We start from the raw sequence: 21,737 nt of genomic DNA, 5'->3' as shown, positions 1-21,737 counted from the left end.
TACATTCATATTTTTAGAATTCACTGGAATGTTTTGATGTATCGGGAACATTTGGGCACTACAAACAAGAAATGCTAATATTGCTGCAATGAATCAGCTGCTGCTTAGTTTTAGCCTCACTATCCTTCTGCAGTATCCATGTCTTATTTGTCACTCTGGCAATCAATAATAACATTTACCTCCCTGTCAGAGCAAAGGGGAAGGGGCCACATCAGGGAGGACGTTAACCTTTTCACAAAAAAAAAAAAAAAAAAAAAAACTTTCAAAGAACCGTTGATCTATTCTAATGTCTTGTTTTGGGAATCAGATTGACTTGTTTTCAGCTACAAAACTGTGTGATCCAACGGTTAAGAATCCAAACAGAACAATCACATCTGCTGCAGCAGACAGTCTTTTTGAAGCCCTGAGCAACAATGATGTTAATGTCCAATAATAATAATAATAATAATAATAATAATAATAATAATAATAATAATAATAATGATAAACCCTTAAAAGACAAATGCATTTTCTTCTGTCTAGAAATTCAGGTGTAAACAATAAAATATATATTTTTGTCCTGGCTCTTTGATCGGATTCATCCCAGTTCAAATCATCACAAGTGGTGGAGCACATTTTTAATGAAACATCAAGCTACAAAACATCGAGGAAATGACCATGTGACTGGGGAGGGTGCAAACACTCAGATCACACCGTTTACAGTAAACGATTTCGGCTATACTGTTTGGCTACAAATCACTTCCGCCGATGGAAAAGATTCTTGATGCCATCCTCCACAGACTTGGGTTCATGCATCATGGCCATGGGCTTGTTCTTCAGGGCCGCCTCTCTCATGCTGTGGTACACGTACTCGTTCTGCTTGAACATTCTCAGTTCCATCTCTGTCTGCATGCGCATGGCCTGTGGACGGACACTACAGCGTGAGTCTCCACCAGCCTTTTACAAAGTCAAGAAACTAATACATGAGGTACATCAGCAGGGAACTTGCAGGAATAATTCCAACTTTGGCCACAGTAGGGCAGCAGAGCGTTTCCACCGAACTGAAACAGCCAGTCGTGACGCTGGAGCGTGAATGTGTTTGTGTGCAGTACGCTACTTAAGAGGCGCGTTGTATTACCATGAAAATGAGAAATCACACAATACAATACTTCAACTTCATTACAACATCACAGCAATTAATGATGTGACAGACAGCAGCAACACTAAAATGAATTCATGAATTTCTTTATCATGCACTTGATAGTTAAATACAAGAGGCGGTGAAACTATAATTATTCTAAAATATTGTTAATAACAATTATATGCTAAATTTAAATTTCAACCATCTTGTCCATAGTGAGATTTTTATTTCCAATATTTTCAACATTTGCAACATTTATTAAATTCTCGTGGAAATTAAAATGCTTCACTTCTTCAATGTTTTATGCGAAGTTGCTCCGACCCCAAAAATAATAAATAAATAAATAAATATTCAGGAGTAGCAGAGGGGCATGAGAACTGTTTAAGCAAATATGAAGTCAACTTTTTTTTCGGTCTGCCAACTCCCACTGAGACAACAAGACTGATCTTCATAAAAATGAAGAAATTTCATTTCTCAATGGAACACTTCCTGTTCTACTTAGCACCTTAACTTTTCACTGCAGCTTACTTTGATTTATTTTAGATTATTTCATATGTTTTCATATTTCACACCACGACAAAGCCAAAATAAATAAATAGTCAGGTCAAGAAACTATTTTCATAAGATCCCTTTTTTTTTTTTTTTGATAGTGTTGGGATTAGCAAAAAAATAAGACATTGTTTTAAGATTTACCTCCAGGTCCTTGGTGATGGGGTGAGTGGCTCCGTGGGTCACCATGAGAATACCGTAGGCCTTACAGATCATGGCGTGTCCGACCTCGATCTGCCCAGCCTGCCAGTGAGTGACTCCTGCTCTCATCGCTGCCATGCCCAGTGCTGCGTTGTTTGGATGGTACAACTTCCTGCAAGGAGGCAGTCGACATTTCAAAAACGTAACCTAATTCCAGGTCTTCCACATGCCAGGTTTGTCTCTTACGTGTAGCCGTCCACCATTTTTCGGGCATAATCGGCTGCGTCGTCGAAGTACTGCAGGTAGGCCTGGACCTCGCTCAGAGTGCTGAACATCCTCAACAGGTAGATGTGTGTGTCAGCCAGGACCGGCTCTGTCTTCTCGATGGCCTCCCTGCAGATTTTCACCACCTGGAGCAATATATTAAAAGCATTAAGGGAAGCGGCATTCAGCAGCCCATGAATTATATCTGACAAAATATCCACTGTACCTCGTGGTAATCCCCCTTTAAGCGAGACTGGTCCATCTTTTCCAGCATTTGAAAGCAGAAATCCGTGGCCTCTTTCACCTGCTCTTCTGTGGGCTGAATGAACCAAATTGGGGAATTGCTTGTTTATTTCCACTTAATACTTGGTAGCTATGGTGTTGTCTAGAGTGAACTTCAAGTGACAACTCCAGGGTCAAATCTAGTCAGTTTTAACAAGACACTAGTTGACACTTAATGATTAATAACTGTATAATATACTGCAAATGCACAAGTATTTTATTTAGGGTAATAAATGTTCCCTAATCTAAAGGTTATATTGTACCATGAAACGTCCAGGTCACATCAAACTGCCTGCTTTATCGAGGTTTACCGTCCTTAAAATGAACGTTTTTACATTCTTCAGCATGGAGAGCTGTAATCTTATCAGGGAGCTGTGTTGTAAATGGGTTCATTCTGTTCTGTTCTGTCAGTTGACTTGAGATATGCAACTGTCAAAAATGAACCCTGGACCTCTTCAGCAAGTTCGGTCGATGCTTTGTCACTGGTCATTGCTTGAAAGTTTACCAGCTACAGCACTGACCAAGTGTGGCAGGAGAAGAGCTGGACGACAGTCTTCAGCCTGATTCAGTGGCCAGAGGTTCCTCATTGGAACACAGGTCGAGTCTAACCTCATTGGAATTCTGTATTAGACAGAGTTTCTCTGACTCAGGGGGACACATCAGACACATCAAACGGACTTTCTGAACCACATTGAGCTGTCCATTACTGTGTCCGAGTGTCCCTCAGTTAGAGTCAATAAACAGTTAGATGTATTTAGTGTAAGTGACATACTACTCTCCGAATTCTAGATCAGAGTTGTTAACACATCATATGTCGACACATCATATCTTTGTTATTAAATATCTACTTCTATTTAATATTAATTTGTATTGAAGTTATTATGTAACATTAAATCTAACATATATAATGATTGGAGAATGTACTCATTGAATGCAGAAGTCCTCCCCCGACTCACTAAAAACTGAACCCATTGGTATTTAATCTTCACCCAAAATAGTCGGCACACCTCTGCTCCTCATGTTTCCCATCTGCCCTTTTATCCCGCTCCTCATGTGGAAGCACCAAACAGCAGCTCAACAGTCTGCGGGGCCAGTAGGTAAAAACAAACCTTGACTCCTTCAGTCTCTCTTCCCGCCATCTTCAGGTCATCTTTGGTTTGGCCCTTGCAGTGTTCACACGTGCAGTCAAAGAAGTATTGGGTCTTCAGAAGTCTCCGTCGCTCCTCAGACAAGTTCATGTAGTCCACATAGGCGACAGTCAACTCTTCGCCTTCTGCGATCTTTCCGAGAGAACGTAGCTCGATTCTGAAAGGGAAAAAACAAGTTGAACTCATTTTGAGGAAAATAACCACAGTATTTCGATTGCTCCGACGGTTGCTGGAAAAGTAGTGACATAGCTTATAAAATGAAAACATTTTATTTAAGTCAAAACTAAGCATACGTTTTTGCCTTGAAGTCTCCCTTTGGTTTGTCCTTCCTCTCCTCAGAGTCAGTGCCATGTTTGTTATGATGCAGGAGCAGATTTGTGGCCATAACTGGAATGGTTATTGTTCTTTTTATCCAAGTGTATTTGCATTGATTTACCTACTCTTTAAACAAATACACAAAGGTGTATTTTATTTGTTTTTAGTGTTATTGGTCTCTATATATTTAAGCCACCTTCGTAAAAATATATATTTGACAGCTCCCTGGACATGCTGAAATAAATAATGATAAATACTTCTTGGTTTTTTTATTGTTTATTGTTTTTTTAATCTAAGCCTTTACTATATATTTTGATTTCAACTGGTGTGTCCTCTTTGTGTGTTCAGTGAGTGAAATTAAGATGGAATGAGCTATAAAACAGTGATATGAACAAACAGTTTTAGACAGTCATTTCAATAATTAGAATTGCGTGATGATAGAGATTATTATAAAGCGTGTATTTTGGGAACAAAAAAGGTGAATGATTCTCACTGCACTCAAGCAAAGTGACACTGCAAGTTCACTTGTCATGACGTGGACATGACAGCGTGAAGTGAGAGGTGAGACGCCCGCACTGGCTCAGTGAGGTCATGGAAATGATGAAACCAAACATTAGTAAGAGGTCAGGCTCAGACTAATGACTGGTGTGCGACGGTGAGAGGAAGAGTTAGAAAGATGTCAGAGTGTCAGAGACGAATAACTACTGTTTGATGACACGCTCTTAAGAGGTAACGCACCTCCGTTGGGAGTGAAACATTGTGTTCACAGCTGACTGACTGAAAGACAAACAGGGAGCATTTTTTTTTATACCAGCACAACTTCACACTCACCCACCTCCGTGAACACCAATAAACCGGCTATCTTTAGAAACCGCAATAAAGGAACCAGGTGACTTACTTGCCGTGATTGAGGATGACGGTGCAATTGGGCCAACAGTCATGATTGATCAAACACAGATTAGGAAATAGACCCACGCCCACAGCTTGGAGGCCTCTCTGGTCGCTGAGAGTGAAGCCATTGCAGTTGATCTGGAGGAGAAGTGGTTCATATGGTCACCTTTCAAAAAGACACTAAACTCTCTCTATTTGCTTTCTAAAATTATTAAATTTATTATTTTATTAAACGTATTCACATATTTACTAGTGGTGGGACCTCAATTAATTCCAACAGAAAAATTTAATTCAATGTAATGTAACAGTTTGCTCTCCAGACAACAGGGAAGCTTTGTAAGTGCAGGAGTTCCTGGTCCACTGATGACACTGATGCACAAGACACGTGGCAGCTAGGATGAGAACAACAACAACAAACATGGAGGAATCCCTGAACAAAAGCAAACAAAAGCATCTGTTTGCTTTTGTTCAGAGAGGTTTTTCTCTACACAACGGCCAGGGTTTCCACTACTCTGAATGCACTTGAAATTCCTACAAAATTGAAATTCTTATACAAATATTAATTCTTATACATTAAAAGAGCTTTAGTTTAAATACGGTGATATAAAAACTTGAATATAGTCACCATCTTGATTTATTGTGCTATTGTCAAACTGATGCAAAATAAACAATATTTTGTTGTTTAAATGTATGTATGGGTCCATCATTTGATTCAGTAATATACCACATTCATCCAAATAGAAAAATGTGGCTTCTTGTGGCAAATATTCTAATACGATTAAACTATGATTAATTGAGATGAATTAATCTAGATTAACTAGATTTAAAATTAATCTAGTTCATCTTTTTAAATCGAATCCCACCCCTAATATTTATATTATTTACATTTATTGCAATATTTTAATTGTGTGTTTTATTTATTATAAAGATGTGTGAGGAAAGAAACATACCACTCCGAAGATGTGTGAGATGTCTTCTATGGTGTGCTGCTTGCAGGTACGCGGCCAGTAGTCCAGAAAGTTGTGGATGTCAACTTTGAAGTCCTTGAGATCGTCCTCCTGCATGTCATCGATGTGATCCTCCAGCTCGTCCAGCGTGGTCAGCTGCATGTCAGACACCACACTGCCCTCCTTGTCCACGCGCCACAAGATGCGAGCCACCAAACTGGACATGAAACATACTCATTTATTCAAAAACACAGATGAAATTATTTTGGCCTTGGCCTCATTTAAATGCAGCCTATATATGAAGAGTATGTTTAGATAACTATTTTCACCCAGAGGACTGAGTCTGAGCGTCACAGCTCACAACTTAAGTTAAGTATTCACATAAAATAAAGTGGCAACAAAGTAGTAAACACAGTTTTTATCTCTAGAATAGAAGTTGACGTGAGAGTCCTTCCTTCTGTAAACTAGAAAAGCTCTCAGAGACCTCTGCCATGTCATTTATTTCCACCTTCATTGTATTGTTTTTCAACTTTCCTTCTACCACCATCAACATTTCCTGAGTTCCTGAATTCAAATTCTTTCATCTTTTCTACTAAACAAATTCAGTGGTGTCCTGTGGTGATTGATGAATGGATCGTGACATGCGTCCGCTCACCGTATGTTCTCATTGGGTGCTTTACCAAACGTCTTAATGGCGGCACATTCCAACTTGTGTTCGGCCCATCCCGCCCGCTGGCAGGTTCTGTCACAATAGTGGGCAAATTTGCACTGACCGCACCTCTGGAGTTTGTCTTGTCTCCGGAAACAGCTGTGACACACATTCTCTGCAAGACTAAAGAAAAACAACAACGAGGTCAACAAAACAACCAGTCACCTGTTGCATGTTTTATGTTTTCAAACAGAAGAAAGGTGAAGTGCCTCCACCTCTGAACAAAGGGAATTTCATTTGTTCAGCGGTTAGCAACTAGCTGTGGAACAAAAAAAAAAATGGTGTTACTATTGTTCCCTAATTGTCCAGTTCTCCTGCTGAAAATGTCAGAAAACTTAAAACATTTTCTTTTTCACACGACACTGCAGTTCCTCGTCTCTCGCCACCTGTCTCCTTTTGTCTGGTTTGTTCAGTTGTATTTTGGTCCTGTTTGTTTCGGTCAGATCTATTGCTCCACCTGTCGCCTGTCCTCACTTAGTTAGTTCAGAACGTAGCCTGTGGCACCTCTGTGACGAACACTGTGTGCACCCGTGAGTTCTCACGTGCCTCAATAAATACGGTGCCACCAAACAGGAGTGACTTGAAGGTGGAACTACTGTACCCTTGTTCTCTAAATCCAGCTTTCCAATTGTCCTGGGTAATGATTCCATAGTACCTCAGTCAGAGCTTCCATCAATGTAAGAAAAATGGAGAACACCAGAGGCAGATGGGTTGGCAAAGCAGCGAACATTAGAAATATCAGAAATACATTAAAATGTCAGAATAGAAAACAATGTTTCACAATGGTAAAACATATTTTTTATCTCCGTCTACCTGTGTGAGTGGCACCAACAGTATTGTAATCCCTAGAGAGCAATTTGGGTTGCTGCCAGTTAATAACACAGTCATGACTTATACCCAGCAGTTAATACAGATGTTGCCTTGGTGAGTTTGCAACGCAAGACTTTTTCACATCCAGAGTGTCTAGATGAAACCAACCCAGATGTTGGTTTAGGACCTCAAACATGATGGATGGTTTGTCGTTCAAGGCCTGGATATCCTGTATATTAACCTTTAAAAGAAAGTTTTCCAGCACCCTAGTGACTGACTTTGAATGTCATTTTGTTCCCAAAGGCTTCTGCAAGTTCTTCAGATGAGGATGGAAAAGAACTTACACACACACATATTTTGTTGTTTCCAAGTTTACAAGTTAATATTTGGAAGCCCATTCATGAAGACGTTGGTGTTTATAAAAGCAATGGATTGAATCCAGTTATCCGTTGAACAAGAGTCAGACACAAGCCAGACTGACTAGTCACCTCCGTTTCATTCACAGCAACTCTCACACCATGCTCATGAGCACTGTACCTGTCAAAGACCACAGCAGCCAGACTAGGTTCAGAAAAAATCACATCTCCAGCCCAGAAATCTTTGGTGGCCTTCAGACCCCTCCCTTTGTCAGGTGTGCTGAATATCGCTACGTTCTCCATGGTTCCTGGGAATCAAGTGGAACAAGAAGGCCTGCAGGACAGAGACCCGAGTGGTGGGCAGCGGCCAAAGGGCTGGGCTCTGGGTAGTTGAGGAAAGTTGTACCGGACCAATCTGTCCCTGCTACGTTTTAACAGCTGCACATTCCACACCCGGGCCCCTAAAATAGGCCGCTATCTTGGACCAAGATACCGGGTCTGTGGGGACCTTTGATGAAAATAATTTCTTGAAAAATTACTTCTGACAAACTGTGCATTACTGAAACCTCCAGAGGATTTAAGCATGTATACATTTTCAACCACTGACTGGTCTCTTTGACATGGTGAAGTCAAGTCCCCCTCACCCAAGAGTTGGTAGGTGCCGGTCAGAACTATTTTTAGGACCTCAGATGGCCCTGGTGGTTAGGGGTGTGTGGTGACGTTAGACAGCTGCGAGAAGATTGACAGACACAGAGTGGAAGGTTCTAAGAGGCCCTGCCCTCTTCTAGTGCTTTCTACCATCTTCATCATGCACCGTCATCAAACATGTTCTGTTGAGCACTGTGAGAGCTGTCATTTCATGTTCATGAAAAGAATGAAAAATTAATAAATAGTTGAAGTTGTACATCTCTTCTTCTTCCTTCCACTTCTCTTCATATTTTTTTCCTTGTATGTTTTTTTTGCATCTGGTTCATAATTTTCATGTAGAATTACATTTATTCTTTGCATAGATGATGGCATGCTAACAAATGTAAGATAAGTTGTGATCATGACTTAAGTGTGGAATGTATTTTAAATGTTCTTTAGCATCATTTCATCAGGAGAGAACTTTAGAAAACTAGTTTGCAGCTATACTACATAGGGAAGACAAAGTCAATAGGAAGAAGTTCATAACATTTGATCTTAAATCAAGCAGTGTGTCCAGCGCAAGAATCAAAATGACTGAGATATAATAATGATAAATATTCATAATAATAATTGCTTATTTGTATCACAGCTTTCAGGCTCACAAGAGTCACAAAGCACTTGATAACCATATGCAACATATTTACATATGACACAGCAGTGGCACATCACAAGACACTCGAGTGCAGAAAGTAGTCAGTATCACATGGAAGTCAGTCTGTAGAAGTGTGTATTAAAAGATGCTGGTGGCTTCGGTGCGAAAACTTCTCTGACGAAAGGAAGAGAATGATCTCACCAGCCCTCACCAACCTCAGTAGATCTTTCCAGGTCACTGCTGTGCGGGAACCTTTGCTCTCATCGTGTGACTCCTCACCAGTTCATTGTTGGTGGTTAGTAGGTTCTCTGTCGCTTCCTGGAGTCAATTGGATGTCTGTTTTGTTGATCTTCAGGGTGAGGTTGTTGTCTACGGTGTTATGCCGTGACCCTCCAGATGAGGCCCCGTGACTGTCCACTTCATTGTGTGTTAGTCATGGCCCAGGTGCTGGAGCCCAATGACTGATGAGAAAAACCCAACAAATAGGAAATACAAAATAGTTTGATCACAATACATTTGGAAGCTACAACAGAACTTTATTTTATTATGCCACACATCAAACAATCAGTGGAACTCCAGGCAGTTCATTTGTTTTCTATATCAAAGAAGTCAAGTAACACTCCTGAAGAAAACTCATTGTCCAGAAGAAGCTTCAGCAGCTTGGCTGCAGAATCCTGACATGGAAGCAGCTCATGCTGCAAACCTGTGGCAGTACGAATCTCCGTTTGCATGTCCGTGTCCATCGGTCCTGGGAGAAACGGGGAGAAGAATAAAGAGACCAAACTTCTGCTGGCTCCAAACAAACAAAGATGTTTTCTGGGACCGAAGAGCTACTGTAAAACATTCTAATGATTCAAAATGTGCTGCTCAGATGTACCTGGAGAGTAGTTGAGGACCTTCACGTCAGCCTGCTCCTTGGACAAGACCTTGAACATCATCTCCCTGGCCGCTTTGCCCGTACAGTAAAGTCCGAAAGACGGAAGCCCCTGTAGCGCAAATACGGACGAGCAGTTCACCAGGGTCCACCTCAGTCCAGCTCTGGGAGGAAAAGCCTGCAGGAGTCCTGCGGTCAGTGCCAACGGAGAACTGGCGTTGAGGGCGAAATAGGAGTTCAGCTGGTCCATGTCTGATAAAGTGGCAATTCTGGAAATGTGGCCCACCGAAGCTGCAGTAGGAGAGGGAAGGTGAGGAAAGCGAAGCTCACAGAGATGCACCATGGCAAGAAGGTGAGTTTTATTAATGACAGTAAAAGTCAACAAATGAATGAGCAACAAATTACATCCGATTTGAACTATAACAGGGGGTAAAGAAAGTATTTCAGCATTTTGTGTAGATACAAACTCACCTGCATTGTTGACCAGGAGCACATGATCCACCTCACGAGAACTCTCATTCTTCGCCAGTGTCACGGTTTGATCTACACCCTCCCTGGTGCTCAGATCAGCTGCTATGCAGTGAACCACCGGATCATCGGCACCGCTCTGGATCTCTTCCCTCACCTCCTGCAGCAAAGTCTGAGAGCGAGCCACCAGCAGTAGGACAGAACCAGGCAGGAGATGACGTGACACCTAAAAGAAGCATCAAATAAATTCCCGTTTCTTTTCTATTCTTACCTTCAACATTACGACCGACTTCATAGGCCAGCGCTTGTCCGAATCCTTTGGACGCTCCGGTGATGACACAGATGCATCGACCCAAAGTCTTGCTGACTGTGGAGAGATTGTCCGACATGATGGTCTGAGCAGGAGCAGGAGCAGGAGTGTTTGTCTGCTAAATCGGCGAGCAGGCTTCTTTTATTCTGTCACATGAAGAAGCAGAACTGATGGGTTACAGCCGTCATGTGAGAGAGGTCTCCAACAAAAGGCCTCTCTCCTTCCAGGAAAGTTGCTCCCTATTCAGAGTTCATCTTTGTCTTGTTCACTGGAATCATCTCATCTGAGACCGTAGGTCTCACTCCAAGGTGGAATGTCTTGTCAAGGTTTCCGAGAGACCAATCTGCGGGTGCAAAAGATCAAATATCTTCTTGTCCACAAGTGAGGGAATGATGGAGTTGTAGAGCGTCCACAGTCATGAGTACCATGTTTTTTCAGTGGTGACCAAGAGAGTAACCCGGTGAGACTGTCTCACTGGTGTAACACTTGGGAAATGTCCAACCAGGAGGAGGACCCAGGACATGCCTGGGAAGAGGTGGGGGAGGTTTCAGGCCAAAACAGAAACCCCATCTTAAGACGGATGAGGAAAAAAAAGTGAAAATCTCATGTGAGACACGCGTCTCCTGGCATGTCAGGATGTCTGTCTAGTCGCTGGGGATTAGATGGTGAATATTAATTTCTGATGACCCATGAGCCAACAGTGATGTCATCTAACTGCTTTGAAGACTTTAGAATCCCCATGACATCACATGCCAGTGAAGCAGTGAGTATATAACCAACCTAAGATGAGTAAATAATTCACTGTTTTTAGCAGCAGCTCATCAAAACATGTTAACAGATACAAGAGTCACCGAACCTGCAGGACATCATCCGTCTGAACATTTCATAAAGTACTTTGTTGGAGCGTCGGCCTTCACCGTTGCAATGGCAACAATCCTGGGCTCAGTCTGGGGTGTTCAACAAGGCTTTGTCTTCTTCTGTGTCGGCTTGATGGTCGTCTGTGTGGGATCGGTGGGGTACATACAACATAAGAGGAACGTTATAAGCAACCAACAGCAGAGGTGATGGTTACATGGACAACGCAGAGCAATGCCGAGAAATCTAGTGAAGAAGACGTGAACCCATTTATGGACAGACAATTCACATAAAACGACGGAACAAGTAGAAGTTCTTGCACTTTCTCTCTGCTCAGGTATCTGAGCAGGATTGTATTGGGGGGGGGCTGGATGGGTGCCAGGAAGGGGCGTGTCCAGAGGTGGGTGTGTGGCTCTCAGCTGATGCGCGTACCAACCGACCGACTCCATCATCAGCATCCGACGCTGACAGCGGTCGAAGGTAGGCAGCATCCCTGACGAAAAACCGCTGCATCGTGGAACAGGAAGCGCAGGGCGCAGGACGAGCGGGGCGCAGGTCTCCTCCTCGCCACAATAGCGCTCACCGTGGCTGCCATCTTTGCCAACCCTCCCCGCTGCAAACGAGTGAGTAGCGTTCGATGATGGACCGCCAGGATGCTGCATTCGGTAAATCAAAGCCGCTGCATGAAGCGTCGTCAATGTCATCGGGGATGTGTTTTCGTGGGTCGTTTTTTTTTTTTTTGTATTGTGGGAGCGATGAGTCGAGTGGGTTTGTTGATGGTCTCGGGCCTGTGAAGCGCAGTCAAGGCTTGATGCGGATGCTGCTAAAGCCGCCCTTTTACCGCCCAGAGATGCAGAGGAGAGAGAGGCAGTCGTGAGGGGAGGAGGGGAGAAGGGGGGGGGGGGAGGCAGCGCACAGACAGACTACTACAACTGTTCACTCCATCGCTCCATGAAAAGGGTTTGCATGAGACTGCCCTGATAACTCACATGCTTGTGTCACTGTGGCTTCCTCATTTCCACCTACCTACAGCACCTGCAAAGACGCAGAGACTGTTATCTCAAGGCATCAGTCATAGAAACAGGAATTTCTCTGGGTTGGTGTATTTTCATAGAACATCTGCAGCTAATTTGTTTCTACAACTTGAACCTTTCTGCTTGCTTATTGACACATTTACCTTTCCACCATCTGAACGGAGGTAACAGCAGTTAATCTAGCTGTGCTTACTGACACACCAGTCGCCCGACCTACCACTGACTGACCCGCCTGCCCACTGCACCTGCACAGGTGCTGGCTGTGGAGGTCAGAGCTGCCCTGTTCCACCCATCATTTGTCTCTATAATTACACATCCTTGAAGCAACTCAGATATCATTTAGATCATCCATAGTAAAATTCAGATGAGCTCATGGACAGCAGATGGCAGTAGTGTTCAGTAACTCGCTCGCACAAACCAGTTGAAGCAGAGTGAAAAGTCTTGTGCTGCAGCGTGGGTAAGACGGCCCAGCCTGTGCCAGACCTACAGGATCCAGATGGTATTCCAGAACGCAACGTTATTATCAACACTATTTCATTGAAAACTGTTCTCAGGTTTTCAAGTTATTTTGATCAGAGAAGGATAAACGTGCATGGAGGATGATATGTATTTGAAAACTGCAGTGAAAACAGAATTTATGATGGTGGCAGTGTGTTGGGTGAGTTAACACAAGAAGATGCAAGGATTTGGGAGGGAACCTGAGTTCCGGAGTCTACCTGTGTTTGGCAGGAATGTGAAAATCTTCAGCCAATAGCGATCCACATGAACCGTCAAAGTGAATGATGATGAAGACGGTTTAGAGAAATAGAAAACGGTTCAATAAAAGGACCCATCAGTTCAGAAGGTTAGTCACGCCGACTGTCCGTCATTAAAGCTGTCAGTGATGGACGGGAGTTGTCAGCCATAAAGAGTTGGCGGCCTGTCTGAGTGACCCATTAGCAATGGTCCAAATCTGCCAATCTGACAGGAGCAAGAGTGGATTCTGTCCTAGCTGACTGTATCAGGAGCCAGTTTTCTGTTTTTGAAATTTCAATAACGCCTGTCATTTCTCTGTGCCCTCTAGTGTGTGTGCCCCCACTACCTGCATTAGGTTGTGATGACCCACACTACTGCCAAATGTATCTGTGACACTCCCCAATCCTGACTCCTAACCTCTAATCCCTGACCTTTGACCCCCACTATGGGCAGTGTTGGCAGTGGGGTGGCAGGAGAGCAAGAGTTTGCCATGAAGTCAGTAGGCACCAGGACCACTCTGCCCAGAGCGCCACCGCTATCTCGACGTTGCCCGGCTGACCGCAGCTGCAGCGCCGAGCGGCTGCCCCGACACCCGGCCACTATATCGGACGGAACGGCGTCTAGCGATGAGCGCGGGAGCATCAGTATCGGGACCGGGACCTGTACTGGCACTGACCGACCCACCGAGACAGCCTCCACCACCAACACCGACTGCACCATGACAGCCGCCTGCAACAACAACCAGATGGAGTGTGGCAACGGAGCAGGCAGGAGGGAGTGGGAGAGGCAACGCGAGCGGGGCAGAGACAGGGACCGGGACAGAGACTGGGACCGAGAGAGACTGGAGAGAGAGCGGGAGAGAGAGCGGAACCGTGAGAGAGAGCGGGAACGGGTGGAAAGGGAGAGGCTGGAAAGGGAGAGGGAGCGAGAGAGGGAGAGAGCAAGAGAGAGGGAACGAGAGAGGATAGAGAGGGAGAAGATAGAGAGGGAGAGGGAGAGAGAAAGGGAGCGAGAGAGAGAGCGGGAAAGAGAGAGGTTGGAGAATGAGCGGCTGGAGCGAGAGAGAGAAAGAGAGCGTGAAATGCAGGCTGCTGGTTTGGATGTTTGTGGTAACATTGTGGGACGAGGTGCGCCGGAGAAGACCAGCGTTGGCATGAACACGCACCAGCACAGGGAGATGGTGCTGCCCAGGACCGACAGTGAGAGCAACCCAGCCGGGCACAACCCCCCGAACCACAACCCTCCCAAGATCATGGCAGTTTCTGGCAAACTGGAGCAGGTACGCTCCTCCATAAATAGCCACATTAGACTGGTTATTATGTGTATTTATTTATTTATTCACTTGTGATTTTTTATTTCCCAGGCGATGCAGAGTAACTCCGGCCTGGTTCGTCCCTCAGCCTTCAAACCAGTGGTCCCAAAAAGTTTCCACTCCATGCAGAACCTGGTGGGCCAAGCTGGAGGAGCCGGGGGTGAGGGCAAGGCGGAAGGAAGGAGCGAAGGTTTCAGTGAAGGCAGAGGCGGCAGGAGATGCAGGGATGGAGGCGGGGGAGAGTCAGGAGAAGTGCCCGAGGCCCTGCTCCTGGACCAGGAAAGCCCAGTGAGGGTGGGCAGGAATGAGGGCATGGGTAACGGTAATGAGGCGGTCCAGGGAGGGATGTCAGACTCAGGCAGGAACTCCCTGACCAGCCTGCCCACCTACACTGGCTCTGGTTCCGGGTGTGGACCCCCAGCTGTTCTGGGGCCTCTCAGTGCTTCCACCAGTCATATAAACCGCTTGGGCATGGCGGGTGCAGCTGCAGGTCTGGAGAAGCTAGACAAACCGGGCTACCAGGTACCGTGGCTTGGTTCACAACATTACATCAAGAAATACACAGGTTCCTGTGAGTTAATATCATTGCTTCCGTCAGAACGGACTGAGCACGTCCGACAGCGGTCGCTCCTCCTCGGGCAAGAGCTCCTCATCGTATCAGCGCCTCAGCCACCTGAGTGATGCACCTGGACCCCTGCGCCCATCTCCCTCTTCAGACGACATCATACAGGACCTGGAGGACCGCTTGTGGGAGAAAGAGCAAGAGGTGTGAAGTAGTCCATGTATTCATTTCGTCCCACCTAGCTACATTCGCAACGTTGTTGAATTATTTGGGGGGCAGAAGCTGTGGTGGAGGTGGGTTGTGAGCTGCCAGCGTTTGAAAAGCAGCCATTGCTAATCACGTTTGTCTACAGGTGCAGCACATGCGCCGGAACCTGGACCAAAGTGAAGCAGCGATTATTCAGGTGTTTGAAGAGAAGCAGCGGGTCTGGGAGCGGCAGATGGATGAGCTGAGACAGAACTATGCGTCACGCTTGCAACAGGTGATATCGAGTCATCAAGTCTTGAAGATGAATGTACAGTCTTGAGTTGGGTATTCAGATGCTGGAACCCATTTTAAAGGATGGCTCGCCTCTTGCCTGTTATTGTTTTTCGGTTAAAGTGGTCACACAAGACTTACTGTTTTCCTGACTAACTGTTTTGAAAGACAGACCTCCTGAAAAAAATTCTGCTCAAGGAAAAACTAAATAACAAACGGTCGTCAAAACAAGCTCACGAGAGACAAAACTAAAAAAAGAGGAAATAGGAAACACGTGGGGATCGGAAGCAAACAAAGAATAGAAACTACAATGACAACATGGAAAAACCAAGAGATCCGAAAAACACCGAGAGCGTGCGGACGAGGAGAATGATACGTGGAAACCATTTACCTCCAGATGAGTTGATTCGATCTGGCATCTATTGCTGGAACCAAGGTGCTTAAGAAGGGGCTGATGATGATTTGTAGATCTGTTCCAGCTGTGTGCCATATCCAAGGGTTAGCTCCAAAAAAAATAAAAGCGAATCATGACAGTGAACCTGCTATGCTCGTGTTTACAGTGCTTAAATAGGAACAACCAAGGTTATTTTAATTAGTATAAAATTATGTTATGTAATGAATCACGTTGCAGAACAACAGACAGAACAGTCTTAAATCAAAGTTTTTCACTTAACTTATAAAAATAAATATTTGGGAACAAAAAAATAAAATGGTTTGTTAAAACCTTATTATATTTATTCTAATTCACATTATTGTACATAGGATTAAATTATTGTTAATGTAAATCAATGCAGGCGCCCTGTAATACCTTTCCATCATATCAAAGTCATCTGCTTTTGTTTTAAAACTAGTGGTTACATTTTACCAGATTGGTCCGAGCTGCAGATTTACAGTGTAATGAGTGTCGACAGACCCTGGAAAGAGTTGCTGCAACTAAAGGAATAGCGTCAGTTGCAGGTCCATCAGAGGAGCAAGTCTCTGTTACGAGTGAGAATGTTCTCTATAAAGTCCCACTGTTGAGACGGGAGCTCGTGCCCAACACTGTTTGCAGACAAGAACCGCTTTTGCACAGAGGATTTCCAGCATGTAATAAGTGTCGCATAGAGAAACAGTTTGCAGATGCACTTGCTCCAGTAATTTCAACGTTACACATCGTACACCCCACTGTTCGTTGGTCTTTCTCAGAAATACCTCCAGGCCTGTTGACTGTATCCAGGCAATCACACACTGGCTGCAGTTTTACTTAAAGTCTTCATAGCATCTAGTTTTGGCTGTGTTGTTTTGGTGGTACACAACATTTATGCTAGCCAAATTTTCTTTGCATCCACATTAGGATTCTATGTGCGATTCAGTTACAGAAGAATATAAAGCATAGTGAGTCCCTTTTAAACACATGGCAAAGTAAATGTAAAAGCAACAGATGAAAATAGAAAATAAAAAGTTATTATCTGGACTCAAATCTATATAATTTAAGTTGTGATGGTTATGATTAAAGGACAAGAAATTATACAGTGTGATTCTTCTTCTGTTTTGCAACCAAAAACTTGATAGTGACGACAAAATATTTTGACTCAGTTTCACGCCGACCTCACAAGGGTGGATGAATACAGACTGTAGCACTAAAGCGAGTGTCTGCTGGCAGGTTACGAGGCGTGCTCAGCGGTCACAGACTGCTCTGCAGGCTCAGATCACCCGCCTGTCCCAGGACAAGAGACGGCTCCAGGAGGAGATGGCGGCTCTGCTGGCCCAAAGAGAGGAGCTAGAGAGAAAGTGCCTGGATTACAGAAAGGAGCAGGCTGACATCTTACCTCGCCTGGAGGAGACCAAGTGGGAGGTGAGGCGAGAGCCCATCTGCATCTGTAAAAGGCATGCGAGTGTGTTTCCGCCTCCTGTGAGGCCTCGCTGAACTGCCGGTGTACGATGTGGCAGGTGTGTCAGAAGGCAGGAGAGATCTCTCTGCTGAAGCAGCAGCTTCGGGAAAGCCAGGCTGAAGTTACGCAGCGAGCTGGAGAGATGGTGGCCCTCAGAGGCCAACTGAAGGAGCTCAACGCCCAACTGAGGGAGCAGGAGGAAACCATGCTGGGCCTGAAGGACTCGTACAGCACCAAGAGTCTGGAGCTGGAGAAGTGCGAGGCGGAGCTGAGGAGGACACTATCAGAGGCAAGTTCACGCCTGTAACCTGCAGACAGGCATTGGTGAAAATCTAAGAATAAATAAAGAAAAATACAGTTCTTGAAGTAGCTATAGTAGATTGGAGTATGTGGATCTCTGACCAGCCCAAACTACCTAATATCTTTCCACATTGTTGTGTAATGGACCTGAATACGTTTGGGATTTAAACCTTTACCACGGCCAAATCAATTTTCCCTTGTGTGCCCCGAGAGCATGTAAGCAGCTTACATAGATATAATATGTGCATGGGTTGCATAATCGCTTTGGGGTCTGCAGGTTGAGGGACGTTTTTGAAAACATCAGGAGTTCATAGAGCTTGCAGGTGCATCACTTGCACATTCACAAATGATGTATGGGGACTAAAACTCTAGACAAGAAAAACATTTTATTGCATTGAGCTTTCCGTTTGAAATCCGTAAAGAAGAAATTCAATATTGACTGGACAACTTGAGTCAGCTCAGTGTTGTCCCGTAGATGGCAGTATAAATCCCGTAAGATAGACTTCGATCAACCGCCAGCTACTCCAAGGACACTGTGTGACCCGCAGGGCAGCCATTGGTCCAGCCATCATGATAAACAATGGACGATAAATGGTATTCCTCTCCAATACGAGTCTCATTGCAGAGTTTTCACCATAAGTAGCAAAAAAAATCAAACTTAATATGAGGTTATTACATGAAAATTATTATTATTATTTATTATTTTAATGTGGGCTACTCCCTTGGTTCTCTGCGAGTCTGGAAAAGGAGTGAGTGGATAGATAAATATGGATTTATATTGCAAGTATTGTTTGCTAATTGACTGGGATTCTCTGTGTCTCGGTGAACCTTCGTTTTTCTAAATATCTCATCGCTTGAACAATGCTTTCAGGTGTCCATTCTGAGAGAGAAGCTGGGTGTGTTTGAGGCCGAGGTGCTGAGTCTTAAACGAGCCCTGAGTGAAGTCAGCAGAGGCGCCGAAGTTGTCGTCAGTCCCAACTTGGCTGCCGCAGGGCTGCTGCCGCCGTGGGGAATGGTCCACTGTCCACGGAACCCCAGCGACTCCTCGAACAACTCCCTCACACCCACAGCTGACACTCTGCTGAGCCTTCAGAGCGATGAAGCAAAAGCTCAGAGACAGGAAGCTCAGCGCCAGGAGAGGCAGCAACGAGAGGAAGCTCAGTGGCAGCAGCGGCAAGACGCCCACATGCAGCAGGATATGCAGATGCGCCCGGAGGCTCAGCTTCGCCAAGAAGCCCAAATTCGGCAGGAGGCTCACCTCCACCGCGAAGTCCAAATCCGTCAAGAGGCCCAACTTCGCCAAGAAGCACACCTCCGTCAGGAGGCCCAACTACGCCAAGAGGCCCAGCTGCGTCATGAGGCCCAACTCCGTCACGAGGCCCAACTGTGTCAGGAGGTGCAGCGAGCCCAGGAAGGACATTGGGACGAGGCTGGGGAACTGCGGAGGCAGCTGGAGCAACTGCAAGCTGCTCTACGGCTTGAGCGCCAGCAGCGAGAGCGGCAGGCGCTCAACTTTGATCAGGAGCGACACACCTGGCAGGATGAGAAGGAGCGGGTGCTGAAGTACCAGGCGCAGTTGCAGCTGAGTTACGTGGAGACCCTGCAGAAGAACCAGGCGCTGGAGAAACGTATGAGCCAGTTGGGAGCCAAACCAACCACAACCTCGACTACCACCACCACCACTATCACCACCACCTCTCCCTCGTCATCAAACTCACCACCACCAGCACTTTCAGCTCTGTCTCCTCAGTCCCCCCCCTCCCTCCCCGGTCCCATCACTCTCACCCTCTCCCCTCCCTGTGAGGACCAGAAAGGCCCACCCTCTCTCCATCAGCTTGCACCTCCCTGGGCTGGCCCTTCACGTCTGGAAAGAATAGAATCCACAGAGATTTAGATTTGGATACTGAACACACTCCATGACCTGGCCTCCCACAGACAGCCATTTTCTCATTTATGAAATCATTTCTGTTTAGTAGTTTGACCGAGAATATAAACAGCCACACTAAAAAAAAAAAAAAAAAAAAAAAAGCAGTAACTGCCAAGTCCTTAATATCATACATCCATATCGATCAGTTTACCAACGCTATCAGTCAGCACACTTCATCTCTCAATATTCATCTGTGTAAATGCACCAGACGGATCGGCAGTAAAAAGAGTGAACAGTCAAAAACAAAATCTTTATTTGGTGCCCATGCAAGAAAAGAAGACAATCAGGGATATTGTCAGAAATTACAACAAGAATATAATGCGGTATTTATTCATTGTAAGTCTGTGTCACTGGTTATGTAAAAGTAGAATAGTGGTCAGAGTGTGTGATGTTATCCTGCATTTACGGCCAGAGAGCGCCTTACTCCATTCTCTCCAGCGTGTAGAGGAGAATAAAAACAGCTGGGAGTAAATGAAAAAATATCAGTAGAAACAATGCTTTATTTGATCGTGTATCAGTCAATTCAGAGCGGGAGTGTTTTCTTCAGTCCTTGCAGAATTAAATTTACAATCTCACTCAAAAAACGGATTTTTAAACCCATCATTTTATGCACAGGGTCCGACATGCATGACCCAAACATATCCTGAAGTCCTACAGAGCTTATATTTTCTATAAAAAATAATAATTAAATAGATGTTTAGAGGATAATCAACCCCACCTGAATAGTTTTAACATGGTAGAACCTAGTTCACCTTCACTGCAGATGCGGTGACTAAAAACGAACACTGGAGGTCGCGAGAGAGCTTTAACTTGTAGCTCACTTTTTTCCCTCTTCATTTTAAGCTGTTTAACAGTGTATATGAATGAAGCACACAATCTGAATTTGGTTAATGGTTATGTCATTCACGTTGTGCATTTACAGCCAGGAGAGCAGTCTGAATCCCCAAAGTTTAAAGACAAAGTTATAGAATGTATGATACGCTAGAAAGATATTAAATAATAGATAAGGATTGTACATGTGTGTGTGTGTGTGTGGGAGTGTGTGTTACAGCGCGCAAGTGTGCATGTGTGTATTCCTATGGAAAATAGCTTATAAGAATAGAGGGACTAGTTGCAATACAGCAGATGAAGGGAATTGAGTTTTTCTGTTTGTTTTGTAATTGGTTGGTGTAAAATTTCAATCTCAGAGACTATGAGCTGGTTTGGGGAAAATAATGTATGTAGTTGTCAACGGGGGTCAGGAAGATGAGCAAAGGCTAACTTCACTACGTGTCAGGAATACGAGTTATGATGTACAGTAGACTTCAAATGTGAATATCATGGCTTTTATATGTGTTGTTTATGCCAGCATACAAAGATGTTGCTCAAGAATATTAACTTATCTCTAATGTATTACATAGTATTATCATCTTTATTACTGTTAATTATATTATGGTGATCTGACAGAGAAGATATGTGCCATTAAACTTTACTTTTATGTGCTTTTTTTTCCTGTTTGTTTTTGGTTTTCTTTGGTTTTCTGTAGATAGACTATCGGACTACCGTACGGTGGAATCATAGCAAACCTGTCCAAAAGAAAAAGAAAATAAGAAAAAGGAAAAAAAACATGTTTTCTTTTGATGTAGTTGATAATTGTAGTTCAAGTATTGCATTGTTTAGAGGTCAAAACTGTTATCGATTTTATACATGTTTACATTTATGTTACTAGAAATGTTTTTGGCTTGATTACAACCACTCTTTTTGTTCAAAAACAAAAGACTAATAAAGAAATGTGAATAATTCAGATCGGCGTATTAGTCGTGCGATGATTCCAGAGGCTGTAAGTTGAGTTGCTGCATCTCTCTGGAGAAATAAATCGTCCAGAGTGATTCGCAGTGGGGCCCGGTCACAGGTTTCAGAACACATCCAGCTGAGGAAGAGCACAGGGCCAGATGAAGGTGTTACCCAGCAACAGATGTGCAGCTGTGGATGGATCCACTTGTCTGGGCTTTTGCATTCAATATCAAATGCCCAGTGGAAATGATTCACATTTAGTCAGCCTTACATCTACTTCTGCACCACCTTTGTCCGTTGTTGTTTCGTTTCTCGGCGTACAATTTAATAATCATTCATAATGATACATTTTAAAACCACGCACAAATTCTCCATGTCACGCAAAACAAGTGATGTAAAAATAGAGACTTTTGACTTTCTGCGGCTTC

General features: G+C 44.3%; 3 protein-coding genes across 7 annotated transcripts; 1 reads left to right on the top strand and 2 right to left on the bottom strand.

Moving 5' to 3' along the window:
• Positions 1-673: 673 nt before the first annotated feature.
• smyd1b (SET and MYND domain containing 1b) lies at positions 674-7,878 on the bottom strand. 2 transcript variants are annotated; one of them, XM_053871258.1, is made up of 10 exons: positions 7,714-7,878; positions 6,313-6,489; positions 5,661-5,874; positions 4,718-4,848; positions 4,558-4,596; positions 3,466-3,661; positions 2,301-2,393; positions 2,057-2,220; positions 1,814-1,982; positions 674-900 (listed from the first exon to the last, which is right to left on the bottom strand). In XM_053871258.1, the coding sequence occupies exons 1-10, from the start codon at positions 7,833-7,835 to the stop codon at positions 736-738; spliced, it is 1,470 nt and encodes a 489-aa protein (XP_053727233.1). In that variant the 5' UTR covers positions 7,836-7,878; the 3' UTR covers positions 674-735. The 2 variants fall into 2 exon arrangements, with proteins under 2 accessions (XP_053727233.1, XP_053727234.1); XM_053871259.1 differs by lacking the exon at positions 4,558-4,596.
• A 1,517-nt stretch (positions 7,879-9,395) lies between these two features.
• sprb (sepiapterin reductase b) lies at positions 9,396-11,078 on the bottom strand. Its single transcript, XM_053870540.1, has 4 exons — positions 10,444-11,078; positions 10,157-10,379; positions 9,689-9,976; positions 9,396-9,559 (listed from the first exon to the last, which is right to left on the bottom strand). Exons 1-4 carry the CDS (start codon positions 10,540-10,542, stop codon positions 9,396-9,398), a joined length of 774 nt encoding a protein of 257 aa, XP_053726515.1. The 5' UTR covers positions 10,543-11,078.
• A 623-nt stretch (positions 11,079-11,701) lies between these two features.
• Positions 11,702-21,319, top strand: lzts3b (leucine zipper, putative tumor suppressor family member 3b). Of its 4 annotated transcripts, none has more exons than XM_053871623.1 (8): positions 11,702-11,941; positions 13,541-14,366; positions 14,451-14,921; positions 14,998-15,165; positions 15,314-15,442; positions 17,081-17,272; positions 17,368-17,598; positions 18,481-21,319. In XM_053871623.1, exons 2-8 carry the CDS (start codon positions 13,578-13,580, stop codon positions 19,501-19,503), a joined length of 3,003 nt encoding a protein of 1,000 aa, XP_053727598.1. In that variant the 5' UTR covers positions 11,702-11,941; positions 13,541-13,577; the 3' UTR covers positions 19,504-21,319. The 4 variants fall into 4 exon arrangements, with proteins under 4 accessions (XP_053727598.1, XP_053727596.1, XP_053727597.1 ...); XM_053871621.1 differs by having other exon boundaries at positions 13,416-14,366; XM_053871622.1 differs by having other exon boundaries at positions 11,702-11,983.
• Positions 21,320-21,737: the final 418 nt, after the last annotated feature.

Source organism: Synchiropus splendidus, chromosome 7 (assembly GCF_027744825.2).
Source record: "Synchiropus splendidus isolate RoL2022-P1 chromosome 7, RoL_Sspl_1.0, whole genome shotgun sequence".
Lineage (NCBI taxonomy): Eukaryota > Metazoa > Chordata > Actinopteri > Syngnathiformes > Callionymidae > Synchiropus > Synchiropus splendidus.
This window is presented reverse-complemented; position numbering and strand designations above follow the sequence as displayed.